This window comes from Tilletiaria anomala (assembly GCF_000711695.1).
Source record: "Tilletiaria anomala UBC 951 chromosome Unknown K437scaffold_1, whole genome shotgun sequence".
Taxonomy (NCBI): Eukaryota; Fungi; Basidiomycota; class Exobasidiomycetes; order Georgefischeriales; family Tilletiariaceae; genus Tilletiaria; species Tilletiaria anomala.
In genome coordinates, this window is record NW_013547021.1 from 111,945 (window position 1) to 127,836 (window position 15,892).

At 58.2% G+C, this 15,892-nt stretch overlaps 5 protein-coding genes across 5 annotated transcripts; 2 read left to right on the top strand and 3 right to left on the bottom strand.

Moving 5' to 3' along the window:
* The first annotated feature begins 463 nt into the window (after positions 1-463).
* Positions 464-2,166, top strand: K437DRAFT_252897 (uncharacterized protein). The gene is made up of 3 exons (XM_013390952.1): positions 464-1,114; positions 1,235-1,624; positions 1,750-2,166. The coding sequence occupies exons 1-3, from the start codon at positions 571-573 to the stop codon at positions 1,893-1,895; spliced, it is 1,080 nt and encodes a 359-aa protein (XP_013246406.1). The 5' UTR covers positions 464-570; the 3' UTR covers positions 1,896-2,166.
* K437DRAFT_252898 (uncharacterized protein) lies at positions 2,097-5,403 on the bottom strand. Its single transcript, XM_013390953.1, has 2 exons — positions 3,929-5,403; positions 2,097-3,851 (listed from the first exon to the last, which is right to left on the bottom strand). The coding sequence occupies exons 1-2, from the start codon at positions 5,229-5,231 to the stop codon at positions 2,179-2,181; spliced, it is 2,976 nt and encodes a 991-aa protein (XP_013246407.1). The 5' UTR covers positions 5,232-5,403; the 3' UTR covers positions 2,097-2,178.
* A 346-nt stretch (positions 5,404-5,749) lies between these two features.
* On the bottom strand, positions 5,750-8,266 carry K437DRAFT_241720 (putative FRS1-phenylalanyl-tRNA synthetase, beta subunit, cytosolic; the record flags this gene model as incomplete). Its single annotated transcript, XM_013390954.1, has 6 exons — positions 8,077-8,266; positions 7,266-7,996; positions 6,752-7,190; positions 6,252-6,642; positions 6,004-6,177; positions 5,750-5,874 (listed from the first exon to the last, which is right to left on the bottom strand). The coding sequence occupies exons 1-6, from the start codon at positions 8,164-8,166 to the stop codon at positions 5,750-5,752; spliced, it is 1,950 nt and encodes a 649-aa protein (XP_013246408.1). The 5' UTR covers positions 8,167-8,266.
* A 225-nt stretch (positions 8,267-8,491) lies between these two features.
* On the top strand, positions 8,492-12,353 carry K437DRAFT_241722 (chaps-domain-containing protein). Its single transcript, XM_013390955.1, has 11 exons — positions 8,492-8,822; positions 8,910-8,956; positions 9,041-9,114; positions 9,191-9,794; positions 9,869-10,086; positions 10,178-11,248; positions 11,350-11,589; positions 11,679-11,729; positions 11,813-11,924; positions 12,013-12,020; positions 12,110-12,353. The coding sequence occupies exons 1-11, from the start codon at positions 8,788-8,790 to the stop codon at positions 12,155-12,157; spliced, it is 2,508 nt and encodes an 835-aa protein (XP_013246409.1). The 5' UTR covers positions 8,492-8,787; the 3' UTR covers positions 12,158-12,353.
* Positions 12,354-12,419: 66 nt separating this feature from the next.
* On the bottom strand, positions 12,420-15,020 carry K437DRAFT_1041 (alkaline phosphatase-like protein). The gene is made up of 8 exons (XM_013390890.1): positions 14,601-15,020; positions 14,375-14,517; positions 13,819-14,286; positions 13,583-13,738; positions 13,083-13,504; positions 12,982-13,004; positions 12,685-12,909; positions 12,420-12,593 (listed from the first exon to the last, which is right to left on the bottom strand). The coding sequence occupies exons 1-8, from the start codon at positions 14,701-14,703 to the stop codon at positions 12,436-12,438; spliced, it is 1,698 nt and encodes a 565-aa protein (XP_013246344.1). The 5' UTR covers positions 14,704-15,020; the 3' UTR covers positions 12,420-12,435.
* Between the last annotated feature and the right edge of the window lie 872 nt (positions 15,021-15,892).

The following is a 15,892-nucleotide window of genomic DNA, read 5'->3' on the forward strand; positions in this document are numbered from 1 at the left end:
ATATATATATATACATGCGCGTGAGAAGCTGGATGGCTGTGCTGGACCGAACGACCGGCGACGTGGTGTAGGGTTAGCGCACTGCGGAGGTCCCGAGAGTATCTGCCAGGGTTGACCGACGGCGGTGGCCGTGTCTGTCGAAATAGATCTCGTTGGTACATATGGTATCGATAGTCATGCTGCGGGGCTGTGTATTGGGCTGTGGCGTACTCTGTGGGTGGCCATGCAACGAGGCAGTCATCCGCACCGCACTGCACTGCACTGCACTGCAAACCTCACCCGCCCCCCAAACGCTTGCTCCCCGCCGTCTGTCGCTGGCGTCTTTGTTGCATAACCCTAAGCAGGACGGGACTCTCTTCAACTGACACGCTCCACTTTCTCTTTCTCCGCATGGCCTCCGCTGGACACCTTGCTGTATAATTCAGCCCCAGTCAAATTAGTACGCTTGCATAGCAGCAGTAGCGCTGCGATGACTTGGCAAGCAGCGCCTACGAAGTGCTTATTTAAAGAAGGCCAATCTCCCCCGTGCCTCTTCCCCCCCCCCGCCATCCCTCCCGCTCCACATCCGACATGACACCAGCACCCATCCTCATCAGGCCCGACGCCGACTCGGTGGACAACAATGGCTTTGTCTGGCGCCACGGCTCTGCCGCGGCTGCAGACTTTTCCCTCTGGCTCAACCCAGTCCCAGAGCTGTCTCGCAAGCGCGCTGGCGGCGGCGGCGGTGGCGGTGGCGGCGGTCGCAGCAGCTCCAGCTCCAGCCCCAGCTTCAGCGGTGGCAGGTCCAGTAGCGGGACGACATCCTCGAGCAGCTCCTCTTCCTCTTCTTTCGGCACGAGTGCCAACAGCGTCAAGGGCTTCACGCCTGGCACCGTCTCGGGCGGCGCAGGCGTGTACGGCTCCTCGGCCGCACGCGGCATCGCCAACCCGTACACCATCTCCTCTGGCTCCTTTGCCGGACGCACAGCCGGCGGCGGAACACGCAACGGCGTCTACGGCAGCTCCTCCTACGGATCCGGATACACTACCGTCGCCGCCGGCGCCGGCGCTGGCGCCCTCGTTGGCGGCGCCGTCGGCGCCAGGGGGTTCCCGTTTATCTATTGGCCAGTCTACTGTGAGTGCCCTCGCCAAGGAGCGAACGCAGCAGCTATTCTGCAGCGTCCCTTTAAACGAGATCATCGCTGACAAGACCCGTGCTCGTTTGTTTTTGCGCTGCGCTGCTCCGTTCCGCCAGACCCGTACGCGCCATACTACTACGGCTCGCACATCTACGGCCCAGAGAACAACAGCAGCCGCCCGGGCGGCAGCATGACGCTCTACGTCCTGCAGGCCCCCAACGGCGTCAATCAGTCCGCCAACAACTTTGCGTTGTATGGCGACGCGAACAGCGTTGCTGACGTCTGGGACAGCGTCAAGCCCATCTGCGGCGTCGGCCCCGCGCTGCAAGCCAACTTCACTGTGTCACCCAACAACACCGTCCAGTACTACCGCGCCAGCAGCTTCGCCCTCCTCCTCCAGGACTACAGCAGCAACCTCCCTAACATCACCACCGATGCCGCAGGTGCCTCGTCCGACAACGTCACGCAGCCCCCCGCCCCGCTGCCGTCTGGCGTCGATGCGACGTGTGAGTGTGCAGCGTGCAGCGTACCATGGTCCTTTCCCCCTTCCTGCCACTGAACAACGGACGCACTGCTCCGGCGCCTGCCCTTGCCTTTGCCTCCTCCCCGCCGACCCTGCCGCACACCGTAGACCTCGACTGCCTCAACTCGACCATCGGCACCTTCGTCCCGCTGCTCGACACGGCCGTCTCCAACGAAGCCGCGAGCCTCATCGGCGCGGCGGGCTTCGCGCCGGTAATCGCCCTGCTCGTCGCGATGCTCTCATATGTTTCTTGAGCGCGTCAGCGCGCGCACCCGCTGCTTTATATGTACTCGTATACCTCCCGCGGTCTGTCTTTAATGTACACTACGCCCACGTCACGACCTCGCACAGCGCAACGACACCGACACAGGTGCCAACTCGGCCCCTCTGATATTTGCATTCCGCGCATACCCCCACGCGCTCGGCGCTAGCATGTTACCACTAGCATTCTGTACCGGAATCGCACATCTTGAGCTTGGAAAGCTGTAGGCTACTATACAACACTGAACGGAAGGAGAAAATAAGAGCACACAGAGACTACCATCTATCGTCGCCGCTGTCATCGTCATCATCGTCATCCCCTCCGCCGCCGCCGCCGCCGCCGCCACGTCTGCCGACAACGAACGCGCCGCTGACAGGCAGGTTCTTGAGCTCCAGCTTACCCAGGCCCGAGTTCCAGATCTTGGCGCGCGCGCTCCCCTCGATGCCCGCGAGCGCGCCAGCCCCCGTGATGATCTTCCACGTGAAGTTGCGGAAATCCTCGTTGCGCCCCGGGAGTAGCTCGAATGGCACGTTTTTCAGCTCGCACCTAAGCAGCTTCCGCTTCCCCGCCGGGTCCGCCGGGTCGATGTACGTCGATGCCGCCGTAAAGTCGTGCGGGCGCACGCGCCCAAACGCGTGTTTCGGCAATGGATCCGGCAGCGGCGGCGCCGGCTCTGGCTCCTCCGGCGGTGGTTTCTTGGACATCGTCGCGCTCGTAGTAGCCGCAGAGGCGGCATACAGCGCACGTACGCTCTCACCATCCAGCACGCCCTCCTCCTTCTCCTCGTCGTCCTTTCCACCACCGCCGTCGCGATACTTCATCCCTGGCGGCTTGCCATTGTACACGACAATGTCTGGCCAGAGGTCGGTGATCTGCACATCGACAGTCGATAGCTGGCCTGGCAAGTCGACGACGCCGGTGACCGTGCCGTCGCACAGCAACTTCTCCGCTTCGAAGGGATGCGGGTGGATCTTGAGGTCGGAGATGGACACGTTCTTGATCAGGTCCGTCACTTTGCTGCCCGGGAACAAGATCGGCAGCTGTAACTGCCGCAACGCATTGTCCAGCCAATCTGGCAGGAGCGACCCGCCTCCAGGCAGACCATCCTCGCCATCGCCCTCCTTTGCGCTGCGGCGCGTGGAGCTGTTGGAGCGTGCGCTGGCAGTCGCCAGGAACGGGTTGCCACCGTGAACCATGACCGTGTTCGGCTCTCCGCGCAGGAACTTGCTCAAAAAGTCCGAGAGTGCCCGCTGTGCAGGTTTCTCGTCCATGGCATGAAGCGCGTCGTTGTGGCCGGATGCAAAGACAATTTGCTGTCCCGTTGCGAGCGCCTGCCCTGCTGCTGCAGCTGCGGAAGGTAGCACGTCCTCTGGCGGAGGCACAACGCGACCGAGCAGCTCCAGCTTGATGTGCTCCTCACCCTTGAGCTCGAACGGGTCGGCCGCGGCAACAGCCAGCAGGACGAGTCCATCTTCGCTGCCCGGTTGGTCTGCTCCATCATCACCATCTCCGCCATCTTGTGGTGCCTTCCCCCCTTTCTTCTTCTTCTTCTCCGTTCCTCTCAGAGCCTTGTTGCCATCCATGTCGGCGTTTTCCCCGCCCTTGGAAGGAAGCGGAGAGCTAGGCGATGCACCTTCAGGAGGCGTGGTGGGCAGGAATATGCCAAAAGGCAAGGAGTACGGCACGCGGCCTTTGAGCAGCTTTCCGAGCGGGTTTATCGCGACGGCATGGGCCCGGACGCCGAGCGCGCGAGTGGCCATCGTGTTGAGAGTGTTGGCAGCCGTGTCGACGAGGAGAGCGCGGACGATGTCCGCAGGGCTGCTGCTGCCACTGTCACTGCCGCTGAGCTCGTTCGCCTGCTTGTACGAGTCAGCGCCGATCTCGAAAAAGTCGTAGCCGGTCAAGTCTAGCAGATGGGATGTATCTGTGCTGTTTTCCGATTCGGGGACTGAGGGGGACACCTTGCGAATCAGCATACCTTACCTAGTCAAGTGACTATATGTCATTTCCTCAGCTCGAACTCACTCTTTTGCGTAAAGCGCTTGCGAATTTGGCCTTCGCGAAGGTCGATCCACTTAGCAACGCCACCGCTCTTCGTCGTCTTAGCCGCACCCTTCGTCGCCTCCTTCTCGCGCTCCAGAGCCTTGGCGTCCAAGCCGCTGACGTGCAAGCCAGCCACCTTGAGGTCAAGTGTGATATGCTTGCGCGCAAACGACGCATTAGCGAACGCAATGATGTTCTCTGCGGGTGTTGCGGGCTTGAAGAGCAGCTCGAGACGGATCGGATGCATTGTACTGTACGTGCGGTTCGTGCTCCGCTCTCCGTCAACTTCCTCCTTGCGGTCGAACTGCGCAGCTTGACCCGCATGGAGCAAGCGCGGAATAGGAATGATGAGCGGGTCGGTTTGGAAAGAGATAAAGTCGAGGGGAGCTTGCGGGGCTGGCATGGCATCATCGAGCGCACGGAAGCCGTCGTTGTGGTCGCCGCCATTCCTGCTGTTGTTGCCGAACAGGTCGATCTTCTGCTCGGGAATATCGACGTTCCAATCCGGCTCTGCGATGCGAATCTCGCCCACCTCGACCTTGACGGCCTTGACGTCCTTCAGCACCCACTCCACCCAGCTGCGATCCCAGCGCTTCCACGCGCTCATCTTGTCCTTCTCGCCAAGCCACAGATCCAGCGCTTTGTCTGGGTCCATGCCAAGCCAGCCGGAGACGGCGACACTGACACCTGCATCGGAGATGTTCAGTACCGAGATCGTGTCGGGTCCCTTGAGCAGGAGCGACGAGTCGAGGATGGCCTTCTGCCTCTCGGGTGACGGCGCGGAGAGTGTGCCGAGGAAGAGATGCAGGAGCATGGCGGCGATCGCAGCCAGGAAGAGGGCGAGCAATGCCGCAGCGAAAAGGAGGGAACGGAACCCCAGCGGGTGACGCTGCCGCCATTTGGCCCCATGACGTCGTCCTGCTCCCTCTTCTTCGTCTGGTTCCTGCTCGTCGGATGTAGGGAGGGCGGTATAAGCGTTTGAGGGGAAACAGCCTTGGACTGTGTGGCTGGCTTGCGACACGGTATGCGACATGGCCAAGCTGGCGCTTTTCCATGCATTGGAAGCATGGATGGCGGTAACCGAGCTCCATACCTTCAGCTTGGACACAGCATCCTGGGCGTAGCGGCTGACACCGCTGGTACCGTTGGGAGGTTTGTGCGCCGCCACCGGGTGCGCACTGTTCAAGGTTGACGTGCTCGCCTGCAGCTCTGCGGAGGAGATTCCATTGCTGTTGTCGACCGCTCCGTTCTGGCCGGCAGACGCAGGTGCAGGGCCTGCGGCCATTGTGCTTGGGCCTCTTGCCGCTGACGTAGCCGCTCGTCTACGAGGCGACGAACTATTTCGACACGACACACTGCAAGCCGCTGATTGTACGTATAACGAAACGAGTACAGATGCGCTGTGTATGGGGTCCCGTTTCGCTCTTTCTTGCGTGCCTTGCAACGACCATCCGCGATAGAAGCAGCTCTCGATCAACAGAAGATGGACGTACGTCCCCCCAGTGTGCCAAGATGGATGGCACCGCCGCCGCGCCAACGGGATCATCCAAGCCACGCGACGGCGGCAAGTTGTTCAGCACAAAATCGCGCCGCGCAGGCGCCAAGCTTGGACTCGGAACGAGCACAACCCTAATCACTTTCCTCTCCCGCTTGTTCAGCAACCCGCTGCTCCCGCCAGGATGCATTCAGTCCTATGCACCGGTACATATATATATATATATCCACATTGGCACTTGATTGCTTTCCCTAGACCTAGAATTCATTTCTCTCTTGCGAGGCGAACGGGTGGGGAAGGACCAGAAACTACAGGAAAACCTCGAGGTCAAACTCGAGCGCCGAGCATGGAAAGTCGATCTCGAATTTGCGCAGCACATCCGGATGCACGACGCCGATCCTGCCGATGACCACGTCGCTCATGCTCGCCTTGGCTTTCGGTTTGCGCGCGATCGCGTCTATCGCATTGGTTCGGCCGATCAGCTCCTGCGGCCCGCCGCGGATCTCTGTGTCGTCTGTGCCCTCGCCCGCCGTCGGCTGCTCTTGCTGCTGATCGTCACCACCCTTTCCAACAGCAGGTAAAGCAGAAGAGAGCGCTTCCTTCACATTCTCCAGTGCGCTCGCTGCCTTGTCCTTGAGGCTTGCATTCTCCTTCTCCGCGGCGCCTGTGCTTGCCACAGTGCTTGGCGGCGGCCGGTAGACAATCGAAGCTCCTCGGCCAGGGAAGAAGGTCGTGTCTGTCAATGGAAAGAAAAGATGAGAAATACGGCGCGATTGACAAAATGCAGATTTGATGCGGCAGAACGCTCACCCTCGCTCTCCTCCAAGTAATACCCCTTGGAACTTTTCTGATCTCCGCGCTGAATTCTCGGCACGTCGAGCGCCCTCATGAGTCGATCCAGCAGGCCGTGCACGATCTCAAAGTTGGCGCTCATGTTCTCGTACACGGCGACGACGTGCCTCTCGTTGCGCGCCATGCGCTCCCGATCCTTCCCCTGTGTGTCCTTGAACGCGACGTCGGATACTTCGAACACGCGCAGCGGCAGCGCGTGCTTGCGGTTCTCACGGATCGTCTTGAACACGCCCGGCAGCAGCGACGTGCGCACGACTTGGAACTCAGCCGTCTTGGGGTTCTCCAGCACGATGGCGGTCTGCCCGTCGTCCTTTTGGTTCATGTAGGCAAAATTTTCATCGTGCGAGCACTGTCACCAGGCATAGGAACCACAGCGCGAGAAGGTTGGCACAGGCCCGGACACAACACGTGAGCCTGAGCGCAAGCTTGCAAAACGGGCCCTGCTGCTGGGAACTCACCAAAATTAGGGGAAGCACCTCGATCCAGCCATTGTACGCGCACTCTCTGCGCAGAATATCGCTGAGCTTGTTAATCGGCAGCGGCTCTGCGACCGTGTTCGTGCGTGGGAACCTCGTCGGCAGGTTGTCAAAGCCGTACGCGACAGCCACGTCCTCCATCAGGTCGCACTCATGCAACACGTCCGGGCGCGTGCACGGGATCGACACATCCAGGACCTCATCCGCATCCGGCATAGAAGAAGAGGAGGGCGCCGGCGAGGAGGAGGAGAGGGACGCCTGGTGACCCATCCGTCGCAGCAGCTCGCACATTTGCGCGCCGGTCAAGTTCAACCCAGTACAACTATTGATGTAGCTCTTGTGCGCGGTCGTCTTGCGTGGTGAAAGGTCCGGAGTAATCTTTGTTGTCCCGTCCGCGTAAGTGATCTTCATCGGCTCCACGCTGTCAACACCGTGTGAGCGTCAACGAATGCTGCAGTCATTTGAGCCCATAGCAAGTCTTCCCTGAGGCACTCACGTGAAAGGCTCGGCACAGTATTCGCTGAACATAGCGACAAGGGCGTTCATGGCAAACTCCAGCCTGGTCTCATCGACCGCAGTGATTTCGATCATGACATCCTTGGTGTCCAGCGTGATCCTGCTGTGGTTGCTGTTGATGATGGGCGGGAGCGAGCAGACGACGCGGTTGGCGTCGTAAATGACCGGGTAGACGGGCGAGTCGCGGATGATGGGCAGGTAGGAGCGGAGGTGCGAGTCGGTCTCGTAGAGCGCCATAATGCCGTGTCCGTCGTACTCCTCCGTCTTGTTGAGCGGCGCGAACTTGATCTGCTCGGGCGGCAGCGCTTCGTACGTGAACGGCGCTTGGATGGTGGAGAGGTCGTGCGTGCCCATCGATACGAGTGTCCTACGCCGCGCGAGGTTCTGGTGCAGCTTGTCTTGCAGGTCGATGAAGGAAGCGTAGTTTTCGGGGGTGAATGTGACGCCGCGCAGCACGGCACCCTGCACGTACGGCCTGATGCGCTTCGTGTCTGCGGTGACACGGATCTCGAGCATCTCGCCCTTGGCGGGCGGCAGCAGCTTGAGCGTCGGCTGCTGCATCTTACCGAGGAAGACGAGCAGCGCACGCGAGATGCCCTCATGGCAGAGCAGGTCGTACCGGTTCGCGGGGATGTCGATCTTGAGCTGCGGGCGCTCGCCAGCAGCGGCATTCACTTTGTCCGTGGTGTCCTCATCGAGCTCGATGCCAAACTGTGTATGTGGTGTGGAGCACATTGTCCATCAGCGCCCGACAACAAGGAAGGAATGAAATATGCGCTGCCTTCACGCACCTGGAAGCACAGCTCATCGAACTCTTGCGTGGTGTATTCGCGGCCGAGGGCCCTGTAAAAATTCGCCTTGTCTACCGCGACGGTCGGCATGATGGCGAGGACGGGGCGACGGGCGTTTGCCTCGCTTTGCTGGAGCGCACAAAGAAGCTTGTACGAGGTGAGCGTCCGGCTTTCTTTCTTCCCATCAGCCCAGGGAAAAGATGCAGTGTGCGGGTGAGTCAGGCAAGTACCCTGGGCTGGAATCTATTTTACTGCAGCTCTGCCAGTTGTCAATCCTCGTACCGTTCCGCTCACTCTAATCTCGGCGGACGGAACTCTCGAGGCGCCACAGCGTAACCGCCAGCGCGCCAGTGATAGTTGTCCGCGAACCCTCCACCCCCATGCAAGATTCCAGAAGACTGGCTAGCACTCCCATCGAGCAGCATCCGCGAGCTGCATATGCTTTCAACGTGCTGCACCCAAGCCACACTGTCTGCGATTCGTTGCCCCTAGCTCTGCCTGTCGCCACAACTCGCGCTTTAGGAGGCTACAGCAGTCTGCACGGGATCATTGACGCGCACCAACATCACCGTCTGAACGAAGCTTGAGCGCGTCCACCAGCTGCGGGTGGCCAAGGGCAAGGCGCCTGGTTCTGCTCACTCCAGCTTGGACTTTGCACTTCGAGCCGAGATAGGCGTAAAGAACCCGGAGGGGCCCTGAACCTACGCTAAAATGGGTGACGCTTTCCTCAACCAGCCAGAATTCTTGTGAGACGGCTCGGTTCCGGAGGCATTTGTGAGATGCCGTGTCCGTCCGCTAATCATTGTCATCGCGTTTTCTTGTTGGTCGCACAGCGAGGTCAACCTCGGCGAGTCATTGGAATCTCGAACAGAGACCTTAGGTGAGTGTTGGCCGCCTTGAGTCGATCGAGATGGGTAGGATTGACGTGAGATCATTCGTGCTCTCGCCGACCGTGATTGTCTAGCCTCATTCCGCGAGCTGGGACCGCCAGATCTGTGTCATGTCATCAAGACGACGGGTAAGGCTGCATCCAAGGATGTGAGTAGCAAATTTTTCCGAGCGCCACTGTGCCCGGCTAACCAGTCTAATACTGCCGACCACAATGTGTGCACAGATCGGCTCGTATCACTACGTCTCTGGCGTGGACGCCTCCTCGTCAGCCGCGCTTGCTGCCTACATCAACTCGCTAACATACGAGCTAGACCAGAATCCAGCTTGGTTCTCCGGCAAGGGCCCCTACAAGCTCAAGTCAGGGACCTACTGCTGCTTCAACGCCTTCTCCCGCGTCGACGTCCGCGTCGAGGTGCGCATTCCCGGCAGCGTCGATGCCTACGTTGTCGACCTGCGCGGTGAACGACATCCGCCGAATGCAGAGCTATGGCAAGAGGTCTACCTCTCGGCGCTCCTTCGAAGCATACTATACGCCGATGATGTCAACTACCGCCTCGCGGGCTACCGCAAGCTCGACCCGATCGCCTCGCCAGAAGCAGAGCATAGGTTCCTGCAAGCGGCTGAGAACCTCTTCTTCAAAGGTTGGCAGCTCGGGTCCGACCCCGAGATCCAAGTCGCCACCGTCGTCAGCAACCACCTAAGTAACGGCATCTTGAAATATTTTGGAGAGGCGAATCGTTACGAGCACGCGGTCAACCTCTTCGAAAAGTTGTACGCGAGAGAGCCGGAGGTCGCAGCGCTCGTCGCTTCAGCGTACATCGGGATGCGTGAGTACTCGTTGATCTCTTCCATCGCAGACGCTCGCACGTGCTGACGGGAGTCTACAATCACATATCTTCAGACGAGGAGATGAAAGCCGTGCAGATCATGCACCACGCTATTCGGGAGAACCCTCAGTCATACGCCCTATTGCACGTACAGGCGGACTTTCTGAGGAGCAGGGGCAAACATGACTGGGCACTCCGCCTGGCCAAGCAGGCTGTTAACTGCGCGCCGTCAGAATTCACCACTTGGGCGAAGGTGACAGAGTGCTACATCGACCTGGGCGATTTCGAAAGCGTGAGTCTGCCACTGGAGCAGGAGCATATTGTGACTGGGAGCTATTCCGCCAAGCGTCGCTGAACTTGACTACTTCATTCCTACGGAGCAGGCACTCTTCACACTGAATTCGTGCCCCATGTTCACCTACAACGAACGTGACTTGCATCGCATGCCACCACCTGCACGCTCTCACCTCCCCGTCAAACAATTCATCGCCGACTCGAGCCTGCTGAACGAAGACAATGCCAAGGACAATGAAGCGGACGTCGCGCTGCTGCGTCTGCCAGCTCCGGCGCTACGGGGGACGTTCGCCAAAGCGTACACCCTCCTCACCAAGCTCGTCTCGCGCATCGGCTGGGATGAGCTGCTGAAGCGCAGGAGCGCGGTGTTCGTCATGGAGGAAGAGTACAGGCTGCAAAAGTCTGGACAGGAGCCAAGGAGCACCAATGCAGCGGAGAGCGTGCCCGGTGCTAACTCTGCCGCCGCCGCTGAGGTGCAGCCTGACATGGCGGCTTCCTCTGTCATCGACTCTGCCAACACCAACGGCACTGCGGATGGGGTAGCAGCAACAGCTACGCAAGAGGATGGTGATGCGAGGGCAGATGCTGGGCCAGAGAATGCAGAGGAGCAAGAACCAGGCGATTACTCGGAGACGGCAGACGGAGGGGATGGCGAGAAGGAAGAGACGATCCAGCTCGGGGAAAAGCTTGGTGGGCTGGGCATCAACAGCGCAACGGACGCTTCCTCCCAATCGATACCCACCATCAAGATCTCTACCGAGAGTGATCACGAACGCGAACAAGAGGCGCTGGACCAGTATATGAAGGACGAGTTGACGGAGGATGGCAGCAAGGAAAATGCTTCTGCCGGCGACGACACGGCCAACACGTCAGTCCGCGTTCAGCCGCCACCGCTCGAGAAGCCAGCGACAGCGCAAGCGAGTCACTCTCACGAGCGCACGGACAGCGCCGCTGCTGGCACCGGCACTGTTGGAGCTGGAGCTGGCGTCGTGAATGGGTCGGTGCAAGCGGATAAGCACAAAGCCGTATCCGCTGCTGTGGAGAAGGACCTCCACAGCGCTGGTGGTGTGACTGCTGCTGCTGGCGGGGGCGCGTACACTTTCAGCAACAAGCGGCTATGCGAGCGATGGCTAGATAACCTGTTCATGGTGCTGTACGAGGTGCGTATCAACTTTGGCAGTAGCCACTCCAAAACCTGGAGAAAACATTGCTGACTCGTTTCCGTGGCGCGTGGCCGGACGGCCACCCTGTGATCCCGCAGGACCTACGAGTGTACACGATCTGGCGTGCGGAGATGGCACACTACAAGGCGCAGAACATACCGTACAACAAGACGGGTATGGAATGGGAGATTCTAGGCGATCTCGCCTCAAGGCTGCAGCACAAGGAAGAGGCGACGGAAGCTTTCACTAAGTGCATCGAGACACGCTTCTCTGCGAAAGCGTACCTTAGTTTACTGGATATGTACATGGAAGCCAAAGACCTTCGACGAACACTTTGGGTGAGTTCGAGGATGGTTACAACTTCAAAGCTCGACGGCGCAAAGTGGTGGTGGTTCATTTTCTTACGCGCGATCTTTTGCACCGACAGACTGCAATCAAGCTCACGACATATCACCACCGGTGGTACATGGAGGGCTCGGTATGTTCCGATTGTCAGCCTTGGCGTATCGAATCTCGGCGATCACTGACTCTGCGGCTCTCTGTTCCCTCCCCGCACGGCAGTTCCCCGGCGCCGTTGCAAAGTCACTCTTTACACTCATCAAAACGGAAGGACTTGCGAAAGTCTCGTACACGCTGGTGTCCATGTCGCCACCACAGCCTATACTCCGTCTCAGTGAGTCCGGCGTTTGGGCTCGCAATGCTGTAGCCGGGGTTGCAACTGACGAGATCTGTGCACGCGTTCATCCGTCTTCGTCACACAGTGCAAAATGTGAGTCGGAGCGAAGACGACGCTCGAGATACTTCTTCGATGCATGCGGCTGACCTCGATCCTTTCTCCCCGTATTACTCTCTAACCAGTACTTCGCCTATGCGCAGCTCTTTCGGGTGCCAGGGCACGACTGGTGATGTATAATACGCTTACATCGTAAATGAATAACGATCCACCAGGTCACCTTCAGTGGCTTTCGCAGGTTCGCAGATCCGATGGAACCGCTCGCGAAGGATGGACCAGGTGGAGTTGTGCAACCCGGCCCAACTCCGCCTCTTTCAATCGGTGCAAACAAACCAACAGAGCCGCCTCGCCTCATAAAAAGGATGCAACACCGCGTGAGCACGAATCATGTCAAGCATTCTATGGACATTAGATTTTGAGATACAGCCATCCAGATGATACAATGAACTACTCAGAGTTCCGACCGGCGAGCAGCCCTGTGCGAGCGAGCAGAGTAGTCGCGGAGCAGCTCGAGGTTGTCGTTGTAAGAGTAGCCAACGTTGTCACGACGGCCAGCTGCGGAGGCTGGCAGAGCTGGAACGACGCGTGCGACACCACCGTGGTACTTGTCTGTGAGGCCGACGAGGCGAGGGGGCAAGGGAAAACAAATCAGTCTTGGACTCTGGGTCGATAGAGGGTATGTGTTCGTGCACACACTCACCAAGGTTGACGGTGAAATTCGCAATGTCATTGCCATGCTTGGTGTACCAAGAGTACGAACCGTTGTTGAGCTTGTCAGTGATGGATTGCAAGTCGAGCTTCAGCCAATGGCTGGTCCATTTTGCGATCCATGTGTTCTCGTGGTTGCCTCTAAACTCCTCGATGCGCTCAGAGCGCGTCTTGGTGAACTTGGGGCTTTCATGGTAGTAAAGAGAAACGTCGGTGCCTGAACACGTAAAGGCACAGACTAATTAATACTCGAGCTCAATAAGAAGCCATCATAATCATCCTTACGAACCCGAGTGTGCAGTTGTGCTCCAGCTGAACAGGCCGCAAAGGAATGATGGTCAGCTTCAACGCTCCGTGTGCACCGTGCAATTTCACAGACGTATGGCTCACCCAAGATGCGCGCGCCAATTGACCAAACTGGAAAGCCAGATGCTGAGCGATAGGCCACTGTCCTTGACTTTGGCGAGGTCAAGCGCGCGCTGGATCTCATCAGCATTGGCGTCCTCGACACCGAGACCCTTCTTGATGATCGTCTCGACCATGTACGCCCTCTGCTCATCGGCACTGGCGTTGGCTTGCTTGAGGAAATCCGCAGCGAGGTACTCGGTCGAGTGCGTGCCGCGTGCTACGACATCGGGGTACCAAAGGTACTGGCCATCCTTGTCCTCGGGGCGCTGAACCCCCAGTGTCAGGCCACCGCACTCGTGGTCCGACGTGCCGATCATGACGATCTCAGGCTCATGGTGTCCCTTGTCATTCTCGTCGACCCACTTAGAAACGGCTTCGACCATATCCTGGTAGGCAAGGATGTCCTGTCGCGTTGAAAACATGAGTCGCGCGGACGCGTCAGAAGCAGCTCACATCGAAGTCTTGTGGACGAAGCTGCTCACATGGTAATGACCGATGGGATCGTTGTTGTGGGCTGCATGGTCGATACGAGCTCCCTCGATCATGATGAAGAACGGCTTGTCCGCCTTTTTAAGCGAATTGAGCGTGGCAATGGCCATCTCCTTGAGCGACGGCTCCTTCTTTGGGTCTCGGTCAATCTTTGCGATAATAAGCGAGGAAGGACAGTGTGTGAGCTTTCAAATATGCCTGGCAAAGAAAGCTCCGCTCTGCTCCTCACCTCGTAAGACATGTGGCTCCGTGCAAAGAGGCCGAGTGTAGGGTACTTAAAGTTCTTGCCATTTTCTAGTGCCTCAAAGGCGGTGCGGTTCATCAAGACCTGCCAGCCATCCTCCTTGGCCTCGGAGATAAGGTCGCGCGTATCCTTCCGTGAGCTGCCGGTCGTCGCGTTGGAGATAAAGTAGCCCCAGCCACCACCCATGAGGATGTCGACTTGGCGACCGAGCATGTAGTTCCCAAGCTGCTGTAAAGCAATCTCTGCCTCGGCATCGCGGTCGTCGATATGTGCTGACCAGGAAGCTGGAGTGGCATGAGTCACTCGCGAAGTGGTGACCAGCGCGGTATTGTACCCTTTCGCCTTGGCACCTTCCAAGATGGTGCCGCACGGCTTCTTATCCGAATCCACGCCGATGTATGCGTTCACGCTCTTCAAGCCGCAGGAGTAGGCAGTCGCACTGGCCGCCGAGTCCTGTCAAAAAGAGAAAGGGCACATTCGTCATGGTCAGTACATCTTGTTCTTCACGCCGAACGGAATGCCTTTTGGATGATGAACACACCGTCACCAAACTAGAGCTCGCCCTAGTCCGGATCTGTCCGATGACGTATTTGTCTTGCGCAAGCTCTGCATCCCATGGCAGCTTGTTCTCGTATTGGTAAATACTGCGAGCAAAAGTCTCCGATGCTGGACCAAACCCATCGGCTACAAAGATAATGGAAGACAGCGTCTCAGTTATCAAGTCCTCCTCCATCCTTTAGAGAATCTGCATGTAGATCCGCACTCACAGATCAGCTGGATGACGCTGCGTTGCTGCTTCTTGCCGTTGACGAATGAAGACGAAGCGAGGAGCAGCAGCGCAGAAAGCTGGGCGAAGCGAGTAGCGACCATGGTGAGACGGAGTAATATAATGTACCAAGTACGTAAGCAGAATCAGTCCACCAAGCACGAATGGAAAAGGATCAAGCAGACACGGGCAGCGAGAAAGAGGGCAGGGGTGTGAGTGGGCTTGTATCGTCAGAGTTCTGGCCATTTATAAGCATGGAGCACGACGAGCCGATACGCAGTGGTGCCTATCATAATGCGGCCATCAGCTATGGCCCGCTGACTGCAGCGACAAGTGTTTCGTGTGGGATCAAAGGCGTGCGAGGATCCATGTTCTGCACGCCACTCAGCATTCAGCGGCGGAGCGCCCGAACGAAAGAGCATGTCGATATTTTCTGTGGTCCAGTCCAAAGCGAAGTCGAAGTTAAAAGTCACCAGCGCTTTCTCAATTCTTGCGAGGCGGCTGATCAACGTGGGCGCATCTTGCGACAGTAGTATTGCGCCAAATGGTTAATGCCACACTGATATCGAGCGTGAACAATGCAATGTGCATGGACCGTGGTATGTATGCAATGCTCTGCTCATATTTCCGAATCCCCCCGGCCCGCGCTACTTGCTAATCTTGCTCCGGGCGCTCAGGAGTTTTGGTAGCTGTGTCCCTGGTGAGCTGCGGTGAGGACTGCTCAGAAAGATATTCCTCGATGCGAGAGACTGAGAACGAGCGAGGATGTCGAACGAGCAGAGCATGGAGGAGTGGCGGGCGACACAACGGTCAGCGGGGTTCGTCCAGTGCGTGCAACAAAGACTCGTTTCGACCTTCGACTGCTGTTCTCCATCGCAAGGCTAGCCGCTCACACCCGATCAAGAATGTGTTCCTGGATTTGTTCGAAGTCTATCCGATCATACAGATGAATGAGGAAATTTTGACGCCTTCAATGAGGTGAGAAACACGGTCGCAAGATGCAAGCCATGCTTTTCTGCTGTAGATCGAGCCTAATGACGAACGTTTGTTGACCTTTGATGACACGCTGTTATCGTGGGGGCGCATGCACTCAAAAAAGGACGCAACGTGTCTCCTCAGCCCTCAGTCCTCACCACACGCGCTTCTCAAGTGCCTTGTCCTGACTGCGGCGAGGCACGTTCTGCGACTTGGCCGCTTGGCATTCGCAAGGCCAGGTACATTGATAAGCGCGCTTCCACATAGTCTACTACATTCAACAGCCCATGCGCCATCCTGACGCATTCCCAAATGGAC